This window comes from Populus trichocarpa, chromosome 13 (genome assembly GCF_000002775.5).
Source record: "Populus trichocarpa isolate Nisqually-1 chromosome 13, P.trichocarpa_v4.1, whole genome shotgun sequence".
In the NCBI taxonomy this organism is placed as follows: Eukaryota; Viridiplantae; Streptophyta; class Magnoliopsida; order Malpighiales; family Salicaceae; genus Populus; species Populus trichocarpa.
This window is the reverse complement of record NC_037297.2, coordinates 491063-512738: the sequence shown is the minus strand read 5'-3', so window position 1 is coordinate 512738 and position 21676 is coordinate 491063. Positions and strand designations below refer to the sequence as shown.

At 34.1% G+C, this 21676-nt stretch overlaps 2 protein-coding genes across 2 annotated transcripts; both read left to right on the top strand.

Moving 5' to 3' along the window:
- Positions 1–914: 914 nt before the first annotated feature.
- On the top strand, positions 915–11378 carry LOC7481696 (protein SUPPRESSOR OF QUENCHING 1, chloroplastic). The gene is made up of 28 exons (XM_024583925.2): positions 915–1381; positions 1704–1804; positions 1888–1944; positions 2025–2119; positions 2457–2556; positions 2983–3041; positions 3141–3265; positions 3544–3676; positions 4161–4248; positions 4458–4542; positions 4736–4796; positions 4907–4982; positions 5362–5472; positions 5640–5735; positions 6332–6454; positions 6543–6740; positions 7036–7140; positions 7311–7375; positions 7829–7922; positions 8167–8324; positions 8505–8554; positions 8670–8788; positions 9072–9179; positions 9408–9500; positions 10078–10114; positions 10369–10616; positions 10699–10848; positions 11083–11378. Exons 1-28 carry the CDS (start codon positions 1000–1002, stop codon positions 11245–11247), a joined length of 3282 nt encoding a protein of 1093 aa, XP_024439693.1. The 5' UTR covers positions 915–999; the 3' UTR covers positions 11248–11378.
- Positions 11379–18440: 7062 nt separating this feature from the next.
- LOC7478893 (transcription factor bHLH149) lies at positions 18441–19686 on the top strand. Its single transcript, XM_002319444.4, has 2 exons — positions 18441–18660; positions 18898–19686. The coding sequence occupies exon 2, from the start codon at positions 18927–18929 to the stop codon at positions 19539–19541; it is 615 nt and encodes a 204-aa protein (XP_002319480.4). The 5' UTR covers positions 18441–18660; positions 18898–18926; the 3' UTR covers positions 19542–19686.
- Positions 19687–21676: the final 1990 nt, after the last annotated feature.

Below are 21676 nucleotides of genomic sequence, written 5' to 3'. Positions count from 1 at the left end.
ATACAGTAGTAATTATGAACAAGGGTGAAAAACAGATCAGATAATCTGAATAAAGGGTTGAGATTTTTACTTGGTTTTGTTTATATTGAGGCTTAATGATGTTTGCGTTGTAGGGCTCAGCAAGTGCAGCACCAAAATATACAGTTTATGCACTATGAATCTACCAGCTAGCAATGGCATGTTAATTGGTTGATGACATAACAATAAGATCATTAATAATTTGAATACAGACAAGCATGCATCCTGCATATGCTCTAGGTAAATTGTAATTATGGGATCATAAAGTTGATCTGATTGCTAAGATAAGTAATCTAAGGGGTAAACATGGAGCTAAAAACTGTTCTTCGCTTCTGAAAAATGTTGAGAAAATCAGGCTCTCAAGCTGAATTGGACCTGTTTGGGCTATCTAAGCTCATTACAACCCAAGTTACCATATAAGTATGGGGCTAACCCTAGCATGAGCTCATACACTTAACCAGCCAGGTCCATACCCTTTCACCCATCAAAAAGAGTGGTGATAAAGCACCCAATAGGTTAATTATAGGGTATTTGAGAATATTTTAGTTATTTTTAAAATATTTTTTGTTTAAAAATATTTTAAAATGATATTTTTTACTTTTTAAAAATAATCTAAAAATATATATAAAAAATTAAATTTAAACAAAAAAAATCAGAATGAAATTTCAAAAAGCATACCCTTTGATGGGTCACGAAGAGTGGTCACCAAATGGATAAAGCACTAAATTATTCGAAGCCCCACAAATAAACTTAGCAAAATCAAAACCATTTCTCCACCACTAAAAAGATAGAGAAACCAAACTCACTCACTTCTACCAATTTCCCTTAAAAAAAAAAAAAACTCCAGAAGGGACCAGTTTTTCATAATATAAAACATTAAGGATTAATTTTGTTCTAACAAAATCCAATAGAACTAAAACAGGCCACCGAGTACCCGCCACTCAAAACAGAATCAGTTTAACCACCAAAAAAGGGAAAAAAATGAAAGGCCAAGCCATGGCCATGAAACTACTATCCCCTCCATCTTCTCTATCAAGCCCCAGATTTGCTAAATCTCTTTTCTTTTTTACTTCCAATCCAAAAGGGTCAAAACCCATCTCAAGTTTAGTCCAACTTTTCCAACGGAGGTCAAAAAATTTAGTCTTTAATAAAAAAATGGAAGTGAAGGCATGCGTGAAGGTGGAGCAAAAGAGTGAAACTGAAGTAACAGGAAATGAGTGGGGTAAGGTATCTGCTGTGCTTTTTGATATGGATGGAGTGTTGTGCAATAGTGAAGAGCCTTCAAGAATGGCAGGTGTTGATGTTTTTGCTGAGATGGGAGTTGAAGTTACAGTGGACGATTTTGTGCCATTCATGGGCACAGGTAATATATATAGGTCTTAAAATTGAAATTTTGTGATTTAATACAGTAATTATTTCTTCTTAGATAATAAATAAAAATAATGTCTTTGGATATGTGGTTTCAATCGGTGAGGATTTCAATTTCAGCAATTCTTTTTTGTTGCTTAAAAAGAACCCAAACGACTTCTCATTTGATATTTGGAGGACTTGTTGTTCCATTTTGTCAATGCTTCTCCTTTTATTTCTGGAATTTGGTGTTGGGTGACAGAAATCTGATTGTTTGAGATGTAAATTTGATTGGAAGTAGTTGTCTTTTTAACTGCTGACTTTCTTCAATGTATTAGGTGAAGCAAACTTCTTAGGAGGTGTTGCTAATGTAAAGGGAGTCAAGGGATTCGATACCGAAATGGCGAAGAAAAGGTTCTTTGAGATATATCTAGATAAGGTGATTAATGCGAAGCACCATCCAAGTTTGCAATGCAATATGAATTTGTTATATGACGCCTAAAGTCTTTTCATATCTTGCAGTATGCAAAACCGAATTCCGGAATAGGATTCCTAGGTGCCCTTGAACTCATTACTCAGGTATGAAATCCCAATGATTCAGAATTCGCATGATGAGATTGTACTGAGGCTATATTAACATAGTGCCTGCTGTACGACAGTGTAAAAACAAAGGCCTGAAAGTTGCTGTTGCATCTAGTGCTGATCGTATCAAAGTTGATGCTAATTTAGCAGCTGCTGGCCTACCAGTATCGATGTAAGCTTACCTATTGTTTGTCCCGTTTCTCTAGTTCTTCGAATAGCTATACATTTCCATTCTTTACATTTTGCTGATAATCACTGAAATGCTTAGTACTCAACGAGTTGTGTTACCACCAAAATAACAAATTCAGGAATGTCATATTAATTCCTCACTCAAGAAGTTAAATTTTGTTTTCTAAAGTAAAATTGAGCTTCATATATCTGGGCAATAGAGCAGTTACTCCATACATCTACCTTTATTGTGAAAGAATAGTTGAGAGATGATTGTGTCTGTTATGAGTCAAGAATTGGAGGATTTCTGTTCTGATTATTTGTTAGCGGCTTTTTATCAGGTTTGATGCTATTGTATCAGCAGATGCTTTTGAGAATTTGAAACCAGCTCCTGACATTTTCTTGGCTGCATCAAAAATCTTGGGTGTGCCCACTAGTGAGGTAATCTAGCTGATCCTGGGTTTAATCTTCTCTACTAAGGTGCAAGAATTATCAACTCAGAAAAGTCATTGCGTATTATTAGCAAAACATATTTTTTTTTTCTTTTAGACATTGAATTTTATTAAGGGAAAAAGAGAGAGAACAAAACAGAGGATAAGATATCCTCCTTGAACTGAGACAACTTAGCAAATTTCTGAATAAAAAAAGAGTTATAGGTTAGGGTAGGTGTTATTCTCTTTGATACCCATCACATTTTGTAGAGGATTCCAACACTAGTACCGCCTGTCACCACATACTACTTTTTCTTGTTGATAGTTTATTATCGTTATATCTTCTTTTCTTATTTCAACACTTATTTTGGTGATTAGCATTTTTTTTCATGTCTATTTTGGTCATATTGATGGATTTTTGCCCACCTTTTCCTAGTGTATTGTCATTGAAGATGCACTAGCTGGAGTACAGGCTGCAAAAGCTGCACAGATGAGGTGAAAATGCCAAATACTTGTGTATTTGGTGTCCTTGAGTTCTGATCATTAAATTCCTCCTTTTCTTATTCCAATGATACCATTCTGTGCTTCTTGCAGATGCATTGCTGTCACCACTACATTGTCGGAAGAAATTCTAAATGATGCCAGCCCATCTCTTATCAGAAAGGAGATTGGGAATATTTCGCTTGATGATATTCTCGATGGTGGATCTGGTGGCTATAGTATGTAGTCCTGAGAATATTCTGAAAATGTCATTTGTAACCATCAATAATGTAGACTTTTCAAGCTGCTTTGGTTCCATATTTTAAGAACCGTGACTGTAATGATTGAAATTCATTTTCCATCAAAGATACAGTGCTTCAACAAGCACAACGAATTCAGTTTTATAATTGGCTTTGGATTTATCTTAAGATTGCAGATAATAACTTTTTCCTTGCTGGGTAGTAGTTAAGGTTAATATTCTCGCTGAATAAGATCTGATAAAGACATACGATTGCAGATGAGAAGATGCAGGGACCTCAGGTTCTGCACACTTCTGCACAAACTTCAGTAGCAATGCTCGAAGAAAGAACAGAAAATGGGTCAATCCTTAACCAAGTTGCTACCAATGACAATGTTTCCTCAATTAAGGGGTAAGAGAGGTTCTATTTATTTGAAATATTGGATTCATTTTGATTGATTTGCTTTTCTAAAATCTCAAAATAAAATAAAATAAATGAAATCTATGTGGCACCTTCTTCATCTTAATGACAAGCAGTGGATCTGAAATACAAAACCACAGACTGCTGAAACATTTAGCTAGTCTTGTGGCTCCCTTGCAATGTGTTTTAGATTATTTGGAGTCTCTTTGGTTCATACCTTAATAGGAAAACTTTCAAACACTGCAGTTTTGATGGCACAAAACTTAAACAGTTGTCCAAAATGATTCAAAATAAGGTTTGGCTCACAATGCATTTAGGAAGCTTTCTTCCATTCATCTCATTTAATTTCTTTAATCAGTAGCTTTTGAATGTGAAATTCTTGGTGGCAAGATGTATCAAAATGATTTATTTCCAACAATGAAAAACTATTTTATAACAACTTCAGCTTGAGGATGCAGAAATAATTTGTGGACAGGTTGCAGGGTTCTCGGCGTGATATAGTGAGATATGGCAGTTTGGGTATTGCTCTTTCTTGTCTGTACTTCACCATCACAAATTGGAAGGTAATTGATATAACAAAGAAGACCGTTACAGAAGTTGTATTCATCAGTTGAATCCATGTCAATCGCTACAGTGATCATTTGAATAACCAGGAAAATGTAGCTTTGAATTTTAAAGTATTCCGTTGTTATAGATAGAACGAATTTTTAAATTATTACAGTCTTCTTGTCATTTTACTTCTTTTCACACATCTATGTCAGCACCTTTTCAGGCAATGCAATATGCTTCACCTAAAGGTATATGGAACAAGTTGTTTGGAGTTGATACCCCATCCTTTGAACAGAATGAAAGTATAGGTATATGTCTTCCTATATGAATTCATCCAACATGATATTTGTTTTCTGTCGTTTGTGTTCTGATCTTCTCGAGATGCACTATGTCAAATCATGAGGCATCCCTTACAGTATCCATGGTTGTTTCGAGTCTTTTTTGAGTAATAATTATATCCAAGATGAGAAATACAAACTCATTTAACTTTGTTTGTTTTAGGCAACTTAAAATCTTCAAGAGTCAAACAGTTTGTAAAGTATATATCTGATCTAGAAACCAAGTAAGTAACAAAGCCACAAGGTTTATTAACTAAATTAAATTTTCATGGCAATTTCTATTTACCAAATTTCTATTTAATCTGTGTTGAATTTTTTATCTTTCATGTGTCAGGGGAAATGCCACCATTGTGCCAGAATTTCCAGGAAAACTTGATTGGCTGAATACATCTCCACTTCAGTTTCAAAGGGTAAGTTTCGTCTAACTCACTTTTCTATTATAAATGTACAAGCATTAGAATCATCGATGTTCAATATTTACATGGTCTTCTCCCATTAGCTTATTTTTACTCTCGAAGAACATGTGTGGCAAAATACCAAACTTCCATAGTAGATTGCTCTCAACTTCTCAAAAAGCTATCAGCTATCTAGTTATAAACTCCCATATGTTCCATTGCGGTATTCTTTCTTAATTGAACTATGTACTATCTTTGTCTTTTAGAACACTGACAGATTCTCAAGTAACAGAAAACTTTCCACTTTTAATATATACATAGATGTGGCGTTTATACTTACTATTTCCTTCTATTTTGGTGAATTAATGCTAACCCTTTCAATCCCTTTGAGCAGGATCTGAAAGGAAAAGTGGTTCTGCTGGATTTTTGGACATATTGTTGTATAAATTGTATGCATGTCTTACCAGATCTAGAGTATCTGGAGAAGAAATACAAAGATGCACCGGTAACACCCTTGCCTCTCCTTCCATGCTGATGCATATTTTGTATGACATCTTGTTGATACTTATTTTCATTGGCTTGATCATCAATTTTATTAATTCAGGATTCCATAGGCTCCGTTGTTTACTATACTTTGACATAAAACGTCTTTTATGTGCTTATATTCCACAGTTCACTGTTGTGGGGGTACATTCAGCTAAGTTCGACAATGAGAAAGATTTAGAAGCCATCCGTAATGCAGTCTTACGCTACAACATCTCTCACCCAGTGAGTCAAATTTTGGAACTTCTATGAGCAAAATGTCAATCTTTTTCAAGCATTTTGGGCATTTTACAAAACAAGTATACTACATATCTAGTATAGTGCCATAAAACAGAGAAAACTTTCAATAGTTTCGCATATGAAGAACCAGAGGTGAAAGTGACATCACTCTGGAAATTATCCTTGAGTATAGCTTTCAAAGTTAGCACTAATATATGTAATATCATGACACTAAATAATGCATTCACTAGCTTAGGGTTTGGGTTATGTTAGATGTGTGCTTCTACTTGTAGTGTTTTTCAATTTCTTCCTTTATCTAGCTAGCATAATATGGGTGGGCCTGCAATGATAGTCCAACTAGAAAAAGTTACAAGCTCAAATTTTGGAAAGAATTTAATCCTGCAATTGAACTTCTTAATCTTTCAGGAACCCTAAGGCTATAATGGTTATTTTGTCCGCCAAGCAATTAACTTCTTGAGGAAACCTCATTTTAACATTTTATGATATCTGATGAGCACTTATAACATGTTAACTTGAATGAGTCTTTAGTTACATTTATTAAATTATAGATTCGTCTTAACAAGTCTTTCCTACCAGTATAGGTTGTCAATGATGGAGATATGTTTTTGTGGCGTGAGCTAGGTGTCAGTTCCTGGCCTACATTTGCCATTGTTGGACCCAATGGTAAGCTTATTGCACAATTATCAGGAGAAGGCCGCCGAAAGGTACAACTCACACATGTATAATATATTATACATGCTTAATCTCAGAAAATTTCAATAATAAGAAAGTCCTCTGTTCTTTTCATTTTAGGATCTTGATGATTTAATAGAGGCAGTGCTTTTGTATTATGGTGAAAGGAAGATCCTGAACAGCAGACCAATTCCTTTGAGTTTAGAGAAAAACAATGATCCTCGCTTACTTAGCTCTCCTTTGAAGTTTCCTGGAAAGTTGGCTATTGATGTGCTAAACAACCGACTGTTCATTTCCGATAGCAACCACAACCGCATAGTATATCCTCTCTCTCTCTCTCTCTCTCTCTCTCTCTCTCTCTCTCTCTTTCACACACACACACACACACACTCGCACAGCAATACAATTCAGGTTTGCATATTCTACCCGGTAGTGACTGCAGAAATGAAAGTGTGGTTGGTACTTATTGCCAATTTAGTAGTATCAATTCACACACATTCATTGATCATCATCATGAGCTGCTAGAAAAACACTAGAAAATGGTCCAGTAAAATCCTTATCCAGTAATATAAACTTTACCATAATGTAGATCATAAATATTTTTTGAGTTCAGGTGGTCACTGATCTAGATGGAAATTTTATTGCCCAAATTGGCAGCAGTGGAGAGGAAGGACTGCGAGATGGTTCTTTTGATGATGCCACCTTTAATCGCCCTCAGGTGAGGATTTAGTCTGTAAGCTGTTTCTCCAGATATCTGTTATGGAGAAAAAACTTTTTAAGCACTTCCCTATTCACACGTCCATTTATGCATTTTGAGATCAGTCATCTTAAATTTTCACTTTTGTGCTGGATATTCATGCTGAACATTGTGGTTTAATGCTTATTCAGGGTCTGGCTTATAATTCAAAGAAAAATATCCTTTATGTTGCAGATACTGAAAACCATGCTTTGAGGTATGTGCATTTTAGAACCAGTCTTTAATTTTGTTGCAAGCCTTAGATGGCTCCCTTCAGTTTTTGTAGAGGGAGATCTGAAGTTCTCAATGACTTGTTTTACGCTGAAATTTATCTTCCCAAGACACCTTCCAATGCTGTTTTTTTTCCTGAGTAACAAAATCTTAATTGAGGTGACCTTTTCTTAGAATCTGCTTGGTAATTCGAAACTAGAATCAGAGGTCAATGAGAAAAATATGCTGAGCAATATATGAACCTAAAATACATGTCTGATCAACCATAGTTCTTCTACATTCTTGCAAGGATACACTGTTAGTTTTGTAAGAATTTCCCAAATTCTAACTATATCCCTCTTTTCCAGATCTTATGTGAGTTGAAACGGTTAAAAGTTGCATTGATAACATCATGCTAGTTATAAGTGAGTTTATAACTATTCAGTTTTTATTGCTGTAGGGAGGTTGATTTTGTCAGTGAGAAAGTGCGAACTCTTGCTGGAAATGGAACAAAAGGTTCTGATTACCAAGGAGGTGGAAAAGGAACAGATCAGGCAAGACCCCAAACACATGGAATTTGGATACATTTAAAGCATTTGGGGCATCCTTAACGTTTCATGTTGAAAATTTGGTTATTCCGTGTTTCATTAAGTTGTGAACATTAACGAAGAAATTTTGTTGTTTAATAAAATATAATCAAATCCTTCCTAGTATGTGCTTAATACATTTACAATAACTAAAAATCTTGTTGATCAACCTCTTACTTTAAAGTTAAAGACTTTTTGCATTCTATTTCAGGTTCTCAACTCCCCATGGGATGTCTCCTTTGAGCCGGTTAATGAGAAAGTTTACATTGCGATGGCTGGTCAACATCAGATATGGGAGCATGACATATCGAATGGAGTTACTAGAGCCTTCAGTGGTGATGGTTATGAAAGAAACTTGAATGGATCAAGGTAAGCAGAGTAGGTTTATCTTAAATCTTTTTCTCCTATTCATTACATATTCAGCATTCTTCTGTGTTTCGCCAATGTACATGCCTTTTAAAGTTTCTCTTCACATAAGCAATTTTTACATATTATAGGTTCTGTACTAGATTCTGAACTGATTGCTTTTGTGTTTTGTTATGGAAATAGCCCTACGAGCACATCATTTGCTCAACCTTCTGGAGTTTCATTATCTCCTGGTAAAATCTTGGGATATTCCGACAGCTTTTTGTAGCTTTCAATTGATATTAAAATATTCCATATGAAGCTTTGACTCTTATAATTGTGGACATTTCACTTTGACCCTATTCATAGATTTCGAGCTATATGTTGCTGATAGTGAAAGTAGCTCCATTCGAGTGCTTAGTCTAAGAACCAAAGGAACAAGGTTGCTAGCTGGTGGTGATCCAATTTTCCCTGACAACTTGTTTAAGGTAATTCTATTTCTGATTAAGAAACCACTTGTGTTTTGGACATACATTTAGAGGCCATTATCCAAGTTTGATTCCAGAAAGTGATGTCCTGGAAAGGAGAAATAGTAGACATTTCTACAGTTCTCGCTTTTCATGAAACGATCCCTGGAGATTAATATATCAATTTCTGATTACAGATATACACCAAACTAAACCTTTTTAAAGTTCATTTCCAGTAAATGCTATAGTTTGCACTTAATGATCATCCACTAATGATTTATTCCTATAATATTCAATTTTGCAGTTTGGAGACCATGATGGTATAGGTTCCGAGGTACTTCTTCAACATCCATTGGGTGTATTACACGCCAAGGATGGTCTAATATACATTGCAGATAGCTATAATCACAAGGTAATTTGATCATAAATGAAAACACTTTGAAATTTTAATTGTCTAGGCACACAGCAAGTAATATGCATCTGACATTATCTTCGTAGCTTCGTAATTTTTTTGTTGAAAATCCATGGAAGTTCGTTTCAGCACATCTGTACTTTCATCTGCGCTTAAAATGTTGTCATATTGATCATAATAAAGGATTGAACATCATTAAATTGCTTTAATTTATCCTTCAATTTTCAGATCAAGAAGTTAGACCTAGCTACTAAAAGGGTCACTACAATAGCAGGAACGGGAAAAGCTGGTTTCAAGGATGGAAAAGCCCTAACTGCCCAGGTTAGAAAATGGTGCAAAATGTACTTCATATTCTTATACAGGAACCTGAAGTATCTTTTACGTCACAAATTGTTGATATCCTTCTACAGGAACCTGAAGTGCCTCTTATTTCACAAAATGCATATACTTGATACTGTTTTCTATTCTTCAATACCATTCCATTTTCTCGTCTAAAAGCACATTTGATTTGACTGAGATTTTCTAAAAAAATGTTTCCAAAATAAAGTACCGCCTATTTCAGTATATGTCAATGTGATGATTTGGAATTTTTCCATTTTCATCCTCTTCTAATAGAATGTGCGAGAACGGAGTGAGCAACAATCAGAAAGATAGCAGACAACTTGTCTTGGGAGATAGCAGACAACATGTCTTGGGATGTTTCTGCTTTTCGGAGTTGGTCATTATTCACAAAAATTCTTCATCTTGATCATTCCATTTTAAGCTAGTGACAAGCTCTTAATGTGTAAATGTCTCTAGATTTTTTATAGGCTGCAGAACATTATCGGCTTACAGCTTACCCCTGCTTTACCAAGCTGCCTGAAATTCCAATTCTAATGCATTGATTTATTTTCTTCAGCTCTCAGAGCCGGCGGGACTCATTGAAGCTGAAAATGGTGATTCCCATAACTCTTATATGCTATATACAATAGCCAATTTTTTAATTCACAGTTTTGAAATGTCAGCATCATTTTGTGAAGATTTTAGATGTGCTCATCTTTCCTTTCTTATCACACATTTTTCGTTAAATGACTTAGTTTGGCTTTACTTCCCTCTTAATCAAGTAGATCCATTTAAATTGTTTTCCATCAAATAAATAAGTTTCCTTCCAAATTAACTTGATTTGAAACCTCTCCTTGGTTATTTGCAGGAAGGCTTATCATAGCTGATACGAACAACAGTGTTATCAGGTATCTAGACCTGAACAAGGGAGAAGCTGAACTTCTAACTTTGGAGCTGAAAGGAGTTCAGCCTCCAGCATCAAAATCCAAATCCTTGAAACGTCTCAGGAAGCGATCATCAGCTGACACAGAGACAATCAAAGTTGATGGTTGTTCATCCAGCGAGGGCAACATGCGTATCAAAATATCAGTACCTGAAGAGTATCATTTCTCAAAGGTCTCCTAAGATCCAACCTCGTTAATATAGTTTCCTACCAAGTTGCATATCATAACCTCCTCTTTTGTGGATTCAACTACAGGAAGCACGCAGTAAATTCAGTGTTGAAACTGAGCCTGAAAACACAGTGCTGATTGATCCCTCCGAAGGCTATCTAAGTTCTGGAGGAACGGCAAGCATTCACTTTAAGAGATCTGATGCCTCACCTTCAATGGGGAGAATAAATTGCAAGGTATGCCTTTATTTTTTTGTTTTGTAGTCCAGTTTGACAGCAAAAGACAAAGGTTAGAGCATATGTTTTACATTCCGAGGATGCATTTTCTAAGGAAATTCCATGTAGGCATGTCTGTGATGGACAGCTTACAGCTTTCCTGATAGTAGTATTCAAGGAGAAAAACTCCATGCTAAGCTTACAATTTCCTGTTAGTTATTCACCAAGAAATAATCAGTTTGGATCATTTTTCAGGTTTACTATTGCAAGGAAGATGAGGTCTGCTTATACCAATCACTTCTCTTTGAGGTACCCTTCCAAGAAGAAACTCCAGACTCGACCCCATCAGAAATCACACTTGCATATTTTGTGAAGCCCAAATCTTCACCAAGCAATTTGCAGCTACCAATTACCGGGTGATGGCATTCCCATGTAAATGCATTGTAAGCTTTTCTTTTTCAATTTTATGCTATATTCACCATTGAACATTGGAGTTGATTGGATGAAGCAGTTTATCTCAGTAAATCAAAGAAAATGATACTTTTACTGGAGTTGAAGATGTCAACAGATTGTCACATATAAATCTTTGCTTGACATTTATGAAGAGAGAACAAAATAAAGAGATTAGTGAGCATTGCAATATAGAGATTGCAGCCCTTTCTTGTCACCTCTGCTCTTCTTTGCAGCCCTAAAAACTAATTCTAAAGCATATACCCTTTATGCTTTAGAATCATTAGCCATAATGCATAAACCACAGCTCGTAAAGTTATCCCAACAAAGGTTATGTATGGCTGACCAACTTCCCTACTGTAAATCTGTAGGAGTTGAGCAGAGCCTCTCTTACCCCCATTCTGGAATAACAAGTTGAAAATCACTTCAAATTGATGCAAATCCAAGACAAACAATTTAAAATTCTTTTTCTCATTTTCAAGTAAAATCACTCACAATTAACACAAGAAGCAAATCTTCGAGAGTCCCATTACCAGAATTTTCATCCCAGGAACAAGAGGATGCTCATGCATCAATACATATATAATAAATATACCATATAAATACTCTTAGAACCCACGTATAAGAGTATATAATTATGCTTCAGAAATCAGCAATAAGCTCCGTTCCTCGCATAATAACCAGAGCTGATAACACAAGTTTTTAAATGTAACAATGTCCACTTGGATCACCATACTTTACTAAAACAGAAAAAAAAATCATACTAAATCAATAGATAAATACTCATAAAGTCAACAATTCAATCCGAACCCTAAATTCCTGCCAACTTCAATCTTTATCTTGAAGTTGACTTGCACAAAGAATCAGTGTTTGCTTGAATGGAATGCTTAAATTGTTGTGTGGATTAAGGGAGACAGGAAAGGGTCAAGTTCTTTTCTTGGCAGCAGGTGCCGACACTGAATAATACTTACTCAGTGTCATTTTTCTTAAATCTTTGCGTACAAGATTGAAACTTAGGACTTCCTATGTATTTTCCTTCGATGCTTCAAAACTGTGGGCATGCACTTGTGCTCCACGTACTTACAGTAATCTTCATGATTTGTCATAGCTGGTTGTTCCATTTTCTCTTAAAAGTGACCGTGACAAGGACTGCCAGTATAACTTGTAAGTTAGGATCTATCCTCAGATTGTAGTGTTGTAGGAAAAGTTGCATGAAGTAGACATGGATATGCTCTTAGGGCAGCCACCGTCTATTGCAACCACCCCCATCTGAATTGTACATATATCGGTCGGTTTCATTGACATGTTGGTCATAGTTGTTAGATTTTGTCCACTTGAAGTAACCTATTGATCCGAGAAACTCACTTGAAGTTTAGTTTGTGCCGTGATTCTGCTTGAATCAATTAGACGAGATATTTAGTTGAAAAAATCTGTTTAATTGGGTTGAGTTTTTAATGATCGATTCAAACTTGGCCAAATCAACCGTTAAGAAAGAAAAAAACAAAAGATTATTGTTTTAATAAAAATAATTAAATAAAATAACGCTGTTTTAATAAAAATAATTCATGTTGATCTGATTTTTCAAATTCTTTTTTAAAAATGAAGTTTTTTCAGACCAAAGACATTATGGCATAATTAATAAAGGAGGTCTTAAGATGAGTCGGCACATCCATTTTTTCGTCTTATCGCAAAGTAGACAATCATGGGTCGATTTATGATGATAATTAGTGTTTACTAAGTCAAGAGTTTCTATGCCATCATTTCATTAATTACTAATTAAATTAATTATATTAATCAACTAACATAATTAGTGTGGTTTGACGTAAACTAATCAGAGAGATTGATTGCCTATCAAGGCAGCAAGCAGCACTCGTGCACATTCCATTGGCTAAATAAATGATCATGGGAAACAAAATAATATTTATTTTCTTTCTTAATATATATTAGCAGAAATTAAACAAGATTAGACTTAAGCTATACCTAGCAAATAAATTCATAATTAATTAATGGATGGAAACAATCTCTGCTTAGCTTCTTCTTGATCATGTATCATCATGTGACAAGATCCAAATACAGTTTAACCAAGAAGGTTCTAAATCCATTATTATAGTACAAGTTGCCTCTTAAAACGCGTTAATCCTTTTTTCCCACCAAATCTTATGTTTATCCTCAGCATAAATCTTATCGCCATGTCTGTCGACGCACATGCAAAGTCATATTTTCTTGATTAATAAAATTAAAAAGAATTATCGAGCGAGGTGCATATATATATATATATATAAAATAAATTTATTTTTAATTTTTTTATATACATTCTGGATGATCAACTTAATTTCACCTTTTCAGGTTGGTAATAAATGGATCATTTAAACCCTAAAATCATACATTAAACAATATTAATATCATGGGAAGAAACTCATTAATAACCTTAGCCAAACTCAGAGAGGCAACCTGCTAGCAGTTTAGGACAAGCGGTTCTGTGAGTAATAATAAAAAAAGAGAAGTGGGTTGCCTTGTGAAATCTAAATACTAATAAAAATATATATATATCTCAAGCAAAGAAGAAACTATGATTGTAGAGCAAATGAAAAGCATTTATTATTATTATTAATTTAATTAAAAATGCCATGTTGGGGAGCAGTGAAACATAACCAATCAATTTCTTTTGTCTGGTAATATATAGTCACTGGCTATAAACAAATCCCATGTTTCCAGCTATCAAAACTTGAATTAAAAATATTTTAATTTGTTGAAATCACTAATCTAAGCCCTAATTGGCTTATCCATAGGAAGTGGTTAAGAGATGGATAAGTAAGAACAAAAATAGCTAGACAATCCATCCATTAAAGAGATAACATATTAATTGATTGGGCAAATCTAATAGATCACAAACCTTGTTATATCTAGTTAGGGCAAATCTTGTATTGCTAATTAGAGCTTGGTTATTTATCTAGTTAGGGCAAATCTTGTATTGTTAATCTAATAGAAAATACAGACTTAGTGTGTGTTTGGCAATGTGATTCATGGTGTTTTTAAAGAGTGTTTTTCAATTGAAAATATATCAAAACGATATTTTTTAAAATTTTTATTTTTATTTTTTATATCAGCACACCCAAACCATTAAAAAAAGATTTAAAGATTTCATTCAATATTTCACCAAAACTTGGTGAAGAAATTAAACTTGGACAAAGAGATTGAGAGTGACTGGCTAAAGGCGACTGTAATTTAATATTTTGGTGGAGTGAATTGTGCAAGATTAATGCTTTTATTCTATAAAATTTCATTTCATGTTGACTCTTCCTTGATGACACATTCAACCATGTCTCATTGAAGGAGGCAAAGCTCTCTGGCATGTCATGAGGCAATGGGACTCATCTGATTCTCTCAAGATTTTCTTCATTCCTATTTATTAATTATCATTTCTTTTTAACCCTTAAATTGCATTTTAACCCTAATATTGTTGAAGGCTTTATTTGCTTATTATACCTCTTCTCTTCTGCCCTCGTGTTCTATGGCAGAAATAAATTTTAATTATGACTGTTTCAGAAGTTTAATTATTTATTATTTTTTTTGCATTTATGTTTTGCTGTATAAAATCTCAAGAGATTGATTCGACAGTTGAAAATTTTTGTTTAACTTCCTAGTTTTATAAATTTTAACTTCTCAACATTGTTATGAGACCTGCTCGGCCTCATGAGTCGATTCAAGTTGGGTGAAGCTAGAAATTTTTTTTAATAATTTTGACTTTAAAATTTTAATTATCATTCTGCTGTTTTTTTTTCATAAAACATCATAATTTTAATAGTTTTGAGTCTTTTCTCCGACAAAGCATTAATAGTATTTTTATTATTATTATTATTATTTTCTTTGTAGGGGTTTGACCCTGTCAACCCTCCACCTCCACACTTGGATAACTTGGTTCAAGCCGGGTTTAAAAAAAAAGTGTTGACCTAGTCAAACTAAGGTAATTAAATGAGTCAGCTAACAACCAGGTTGCCTCAGTTAAAATCCAATTTGATTTAAAAAAAAATAACATCATTTTAATTTTTAGAAAAACTAAAATGAAGATATTTTGATTGACTTATGTTAGCCCGTCTAGTCTATAATACTTGTCTAGCCTATGATAGAGTCACGAGTCAGGTTTAATAAATTTGAATTTAATTTTTAACTTTATTTAAAAATAAAATTGATTTTGATTTAACATTAAGATTGATTCCAATATATTGATGATCATAGAATAAAAGGAAAATTCTTGTTTCTCATCCATTATGAAAGAAACAAAGCAAAAGGCAAAAACATGGGTGTGATCATAATCAATCACAGAAAGAAAACTAAAAAGAATTGGATTGATCAAGAAGAAATGATCAAGATCAATAATTTGTACGGCAACGTGGATCAAATTTGTCCACGACACATGAAGCTGAATTGTGGAGAAGAACTCTTATTATTTAAAAAAAAAAAAAAAAAACAAAAGAAGAAAAGAGGACAATAAGATAGCATGAGAACAATCACATGCTTTCCTTTTCTCCATCTCCTTTATTTTTCCATAAGCATCGATCACCCACCAATCATTGCTGAGAATAGATACAAAAATTCCATGAGCCCCACAGCATAACCAACAAGTGGATGCCAACACATTGCCTTGTTATCCAATTAACTATTTCCACATCATCAATGAATTTAACAATAATAATAAATAAACCCAATTATTTATTTATCAGGATGGCAAGTACAGTCCTATATTGTGCAGTATAACGGCCTTGCAAAGAAAGATGAGGGAGGCAACAGCAGCTTCCGCCATACTTCCTTCCTTCTTCTTATATATAAACTTAGAAGGCATGCATGCATGTGTGCACATGAAAATACATATCATGACATTTATATATAAGTTCTATGAACATGCAAATTTGCGAGCTTTAATCTCAATCAACCCGGTAAATCCTACTCTAAACTCACTCAATCGAATTAACATCATTTTTTTTAAAAAAAAAAGAGACGTTAAATTAATTAACTCGGTAACTCAATATTTTTTTCATACTAGTTATTTGTGTTAGAGAATAATATAAATCATATCTTAAGACCTTACCTAACAGTTTAAGTAATTGGATTGAGATGGTTCTTTGACATGGTATCAGAGTCTTGATAACCTAGTGGTCACGAGTTTGAATCTCACCATCACCTCACCTAAATAGTTTAAACAATTGGGTTAAGATGGTTGTTTGATAATTTGAATCCTATTAGCGTAATGCTTGTATATATTTTTTTTTTTCCTCACGTACGATTACATGATATTAATTTTCAACTACATAACTGCAGAAACATAGATTCTTTGTCTTCACTGTGTTTTATTCCTTAAGATAAAGAGCAAAAAAAACACAATCATGTAAGAAACATTACAAAATAATTAATATGACAATGGCTTTGTATGATTTGTTGAAAAGCTATATTATGTTTGGTGAAAAGCTAAGAATCTATGACCAGTGAGTAAATTTTTTAACTCAACTTGCACGTTTGAAACGACATCTACAATGTGTGTGTATATATATATATATATCCCATAATTAATCAAAATTAAAACATCAAACATATACATATAATTGTTATGGCAAAAGATGTTCCACCTACTGCCATGGCTGACGTGCAAAATCAACACTAGAAGCACCAAACACTTGCTAAAGTACCCTCATAAATATGATTACAATGCACACAAAAAATGCGCAAGGTTATGCATTTGAGGTGACCTAATTAAGTACACTAATATACATGCCTTGATTTTTAAGCAAGTTAATTGTACTAAGATGATTGGAATTACACGCCAAGTCTAGTATTTTTCCTTTATAATCTATGATTAAACGTGAGATATAATTGAATTTTTGGTGGTTTAAATGATGTTTAGATGCCTTTTAATGTTGGTTGCTTGGACAAGCAAAGCTTATCACTCTTTTCTTTTATTTGACTTCGTGACTCTATAATCTTTTTTTATGTTATGGATTATATATATGATCGTGTTATTTGATTAGTATTTTGGAATAATACATATATAATAAAAACACGTTTAATAAAAAAAATATAAATAAGTTTGTCTCTTAAACAATTTTAAAATAAATTTCTATAGTTCTACAATAAATGGAGATTGTCTCTGCTTTAGTTAGTTTGTAATGTAAAAAATATATCAATTAGTTATTGAAAAGGTATGTATAAATTCGTTTTTGGCCGGCCCCCAACAATTTATAGTTAACAAAGTTGCCAACAATTAATTAATAAAGCCAAGCATGCTAGCTCTTAAATATATATATATGTGTGTGTGTGTGTGTGTGTGTGTGTGTGTGTGTGTGTGTGTGTGTGTGTACAAGTTGCCCAGTACTAACAATATAATTTAATCAATCAGAGTTCAGAGGTGAATCATGTCCTCATGCATGATGCAATCACTGACCACATAGAGGAGGAGGTCTTAATTTCTTAATTTTTATTTATTTATTATTAGAAATATATATATAGAAATCATATAAAATAATTAATAAACTTCAAATTAAGATGGAACTGATCAAGCCAAGTCACACACTCCATATATACTGTTCTCAGAGGAATTAAAAGCTTGAGTTACGGCAAATAATATTGATGCTGTCTTCTTCCACATTTAACTTGTTGCAAGAGATTTAAAGCCCATAGGATGCATTAATCCCTTGTTTATTTTAACCCAATTGAATTCCCCTTTGACTGATCTGTGGATTAATTATTCAGATAACATAATTTTATCATTTTCAATTCCCAAATATTCTTCTTCCATGCTTAATTAGTGTGATATATGATCAATGGCGGAGGCTAAATACTAACAACACTTAGAATCTCTAACAAAATTCTATTTAGGCCAATGCAAGTGAGTGATTAATTAACACTTAGCGGAGGCTAAATACTAATTAAAGAGGTTTGTTCACAAGTTTGGAAGGATTCAACCAACAAAATCTTGATTAATTGAGATTATTAACTAACCCTATTCCCTTTTTGTAATGTAAGGATTAACTTACTCTGCCTATACCTCGAATTAATGGATAATTAAGGAGAAAATTAAACCACTCTTGTAAATAGTAAAATGAAATGAAAAATATAAGTGAAGTAATAATTAATGGAAATATGTAGATAATATATAAGAGACAGATAGTTAGAACATTGGGACTGGAGAACTAAAAGCAAAGGTAAGGACGCGTGGTTAGCCGTGACTTGCTTTTATAAGTCTCCCCCTTCCCCGCTTCTCCCTCTCATTTCTTGTCACCCGCCCCTCTCCTCTCCCCTCTCTCTCCCTTATCTATATCGTTACCGCCACCACCCTCCTCCACAGCCGCCGCTGCCCAATCTTCAAAACTCTATTGTCACAATCTTCAAAAGGTATTTTTTTTCTTGCTTTACGTTGTTTTCCAACAAGCACTATTGTCATTGGCATGTATTTCCTTTCATCCCCCTACCCCCAACCCGCCGACGCCTCCTCCATCACCACCACCGCTCTTTGATCTTAACATAGCAAATTTTGTTGTCGCGATTGTTTTCATTTTCTTGAAAGGTCTACCCGAAAAAATAAAATCTTTAGCTTACAATAATTACTTTTGCCATGTTATTTCGTTTCAGGCGATAAAGAAGGAGGGACGACATTATTAATGGCAAGCAACCAATCAAACTGTGACGTGTCATCGCAACAAGAACCAAACCAGCAAAGAAAGAAACGCAGAAAACTGACTCATGAAACGACAGAGAGTCACCTTCAAAACGACGGCACTGGCGAGACCAAAAACCAGCCTACAGTGAGGTGGCGAACTGACACAGCGAGTCGGATCTATTCGTCGAAGCTTCTAGAGGCTCTGCGTCGATCATGCCGGATAACTTCTCATCGGGGTGAGAAGACTCGAGAAGTCCGGGAAACCGCTGACAGAGTCCTCGCGGTGGCCGCGCGAGGAAAAACACGGTGGAGCCGCGCGATTCTAGCGAAACGCGCGCGGTTGTTGAGAGTGAAGAAGGTGAAGAAACAGAGGGTGGCTCGTGATCGCAAGTCACCGGGGAGCGAGAAGAGGAGGAAGTTACCACCGGTGGAGAAGAAGGTAAAGGTTTTGAGCCGGTTAGTCCCTGGTTGCAGGAAAGTCTCGTTTGTGAATCTTTTAGAGGAAGCGAGTGATTATATTGCGGCTTTGGAGATGCAAATTAAGGTTATGACCAATCTTAGTGAAATTCTCACCGTCGCTGGCGGCGGAGGAGGCGGTGGCGGCTCGTCAAGTTGAGAGCGAGGAGACAGATATACTAGAGATTGTTAGTTAAGCCAGGTGTCCATTATAATTAATATCTTTTTGCTCTTTGTTTTTCTTAAATATTTTAAATTTGTGTTTTTTTTTCCTTCTATTAATATTAATTCATGATGTTATTGTATATAGCACTTTATCATTATTATTATTTTAGCCTTGCTTTTCCGTTTTTCTTATTAATTAATTATTAGTAATTGTCTTGGAATGGAATATTGCCAGCTAATTTTTCTGTTATTTAAATTAAAGGCGGGCTAAAACTTAAAAGAAAGAGATTAGTGATTTTATTTTATTTTATAAAGTTGGGTGCTTCTGGTAATGTAGTTCCAAATAATTCAAACTCTGGAAATTCAACATGGAGAAGTAATTAATATTTGCAAGTGAAATTAATATTTGAATAATCTTCAAATTTGGGAAATTCAATTTGGAAAAGTAATTAATATTTGAAAGGGAAATAAAAGTTAATTCTAAGCCTGGTAATTTGAGGTAAAAAGATGCCATGGAAACGTCATAGATAGCAGCAACCTCTTTTCCTTGAGAAATTTCCCTATCTCTTCTAGCTAAATATGAGATGCAACTATACAGTAAAATAAAAAGGAGATAATAAATTGTAACATATAGTAGTAGGAATGAAATAATGGGGGATAAAATGATAGAGAACCCCACAAAAACAAGAGATTTGATAGAATAGGCCAAAGAGGGCTGTAGTATCTTCTAGCTAAAGACCAGCACACAATAAACCTTATGTCATGTGCCTTGATGGACCTACACATTCTCAAGTGCCACCCACCACTGCGTTTCGCTTCCATGTGAAATATATTATATGAACCGTGATTGCAAATTAAAAACCCATGCCATTTTCAGATTCCAAATAAAACTGCCCTGTTAGTTATATGTTGGTTGCGGTTGTTTTTTAAAATAGTTTTTACTTGAAAATTTATCGAAATAATATTTTTTTTATTTTTTTTAAAATTATTTTTGCCATCAGCACATCAAAATGATCTAAAAACATCAAAAAAATATTAATTTAAACCTTTAAAATACAAAAATAAACAGACATTAATATTTTCATTTCGGTTTTGGTATAAAAAAACAGAGAGAGTGGAAATAGATGAAACATGTTTTTACCCGCCTCCTGTTTTAAAATAATAAAGATTAATTCAGAAATAATACCATGGATATAGATTCGTTTTGTGATCTTGCTTTTAATTACTTTTCTGAACAAACATGTTTATATTATTTTCGTGCATGTTTCTTCTTCTGTTGTGACATGAAGTAACTAAACACGGTATTAGTTTGAAATCAAATTAAAATAAAAAAAATTACTCGTGATTAACATGTAATTAAATCAATCCAAATTAAACCGTTCCAATAAAAAGAAAGGTACTAATAAATGTTTGCATCCACGTTCGGGGTGCCAAGAACAAAGACAATATTGTGGTCTAAGACAATAACGTCCGTCGACCAGACCCTACTCTTGTCGGGTCCTTGTTAAGAAGGCACATCATTTTCTTTGTATAAAAGCTAACACGTGTGCCAGGGCTAAAACCCAGTTGTCAAGCTCAGTAGGAACATGTGGATACAGAGACCAAATTAATTATGAGCTTAATTGGTACTTATTAAAATGAGGGTTAAGAAGCTTTTATCACGATACAGAAATTTAGTTTAATTAGATAGATTTTGAGTTTATTTTTAAAAAATTACTCTTTTAAATTTTACAAATTCTAAAATTATTAAAAATTTATATAATTATTAATTTCAGAACTCGTAAAGAATGAGATAATAAATTATAAATTGTAATGATGAAAAATTTGAGATACATTCTGTGGGGGGCTGCATTTCTTTCTTGGGAAACAAATCACAGATTACATCTCTGTTTTTATTGAATTATGTCACGCCCACAAATTCTCACATGTATCCATGTGCTTTCATTTAAGAAGCTAGCAGCTACTTGTTTTTTTCCCCCTTTCGTTTGCTTCTTGATTAATCAACATCGATCCACCCTAGCTAGGAGGAGGACGATATATTGTGTGCGTGTGCGTGTGAGTGTTTGAAATTGTGGATGAGTATAAATGGGGGCAAGAGGGCAGGGTTTTTTTGTTAGTAGTTTGGTACGT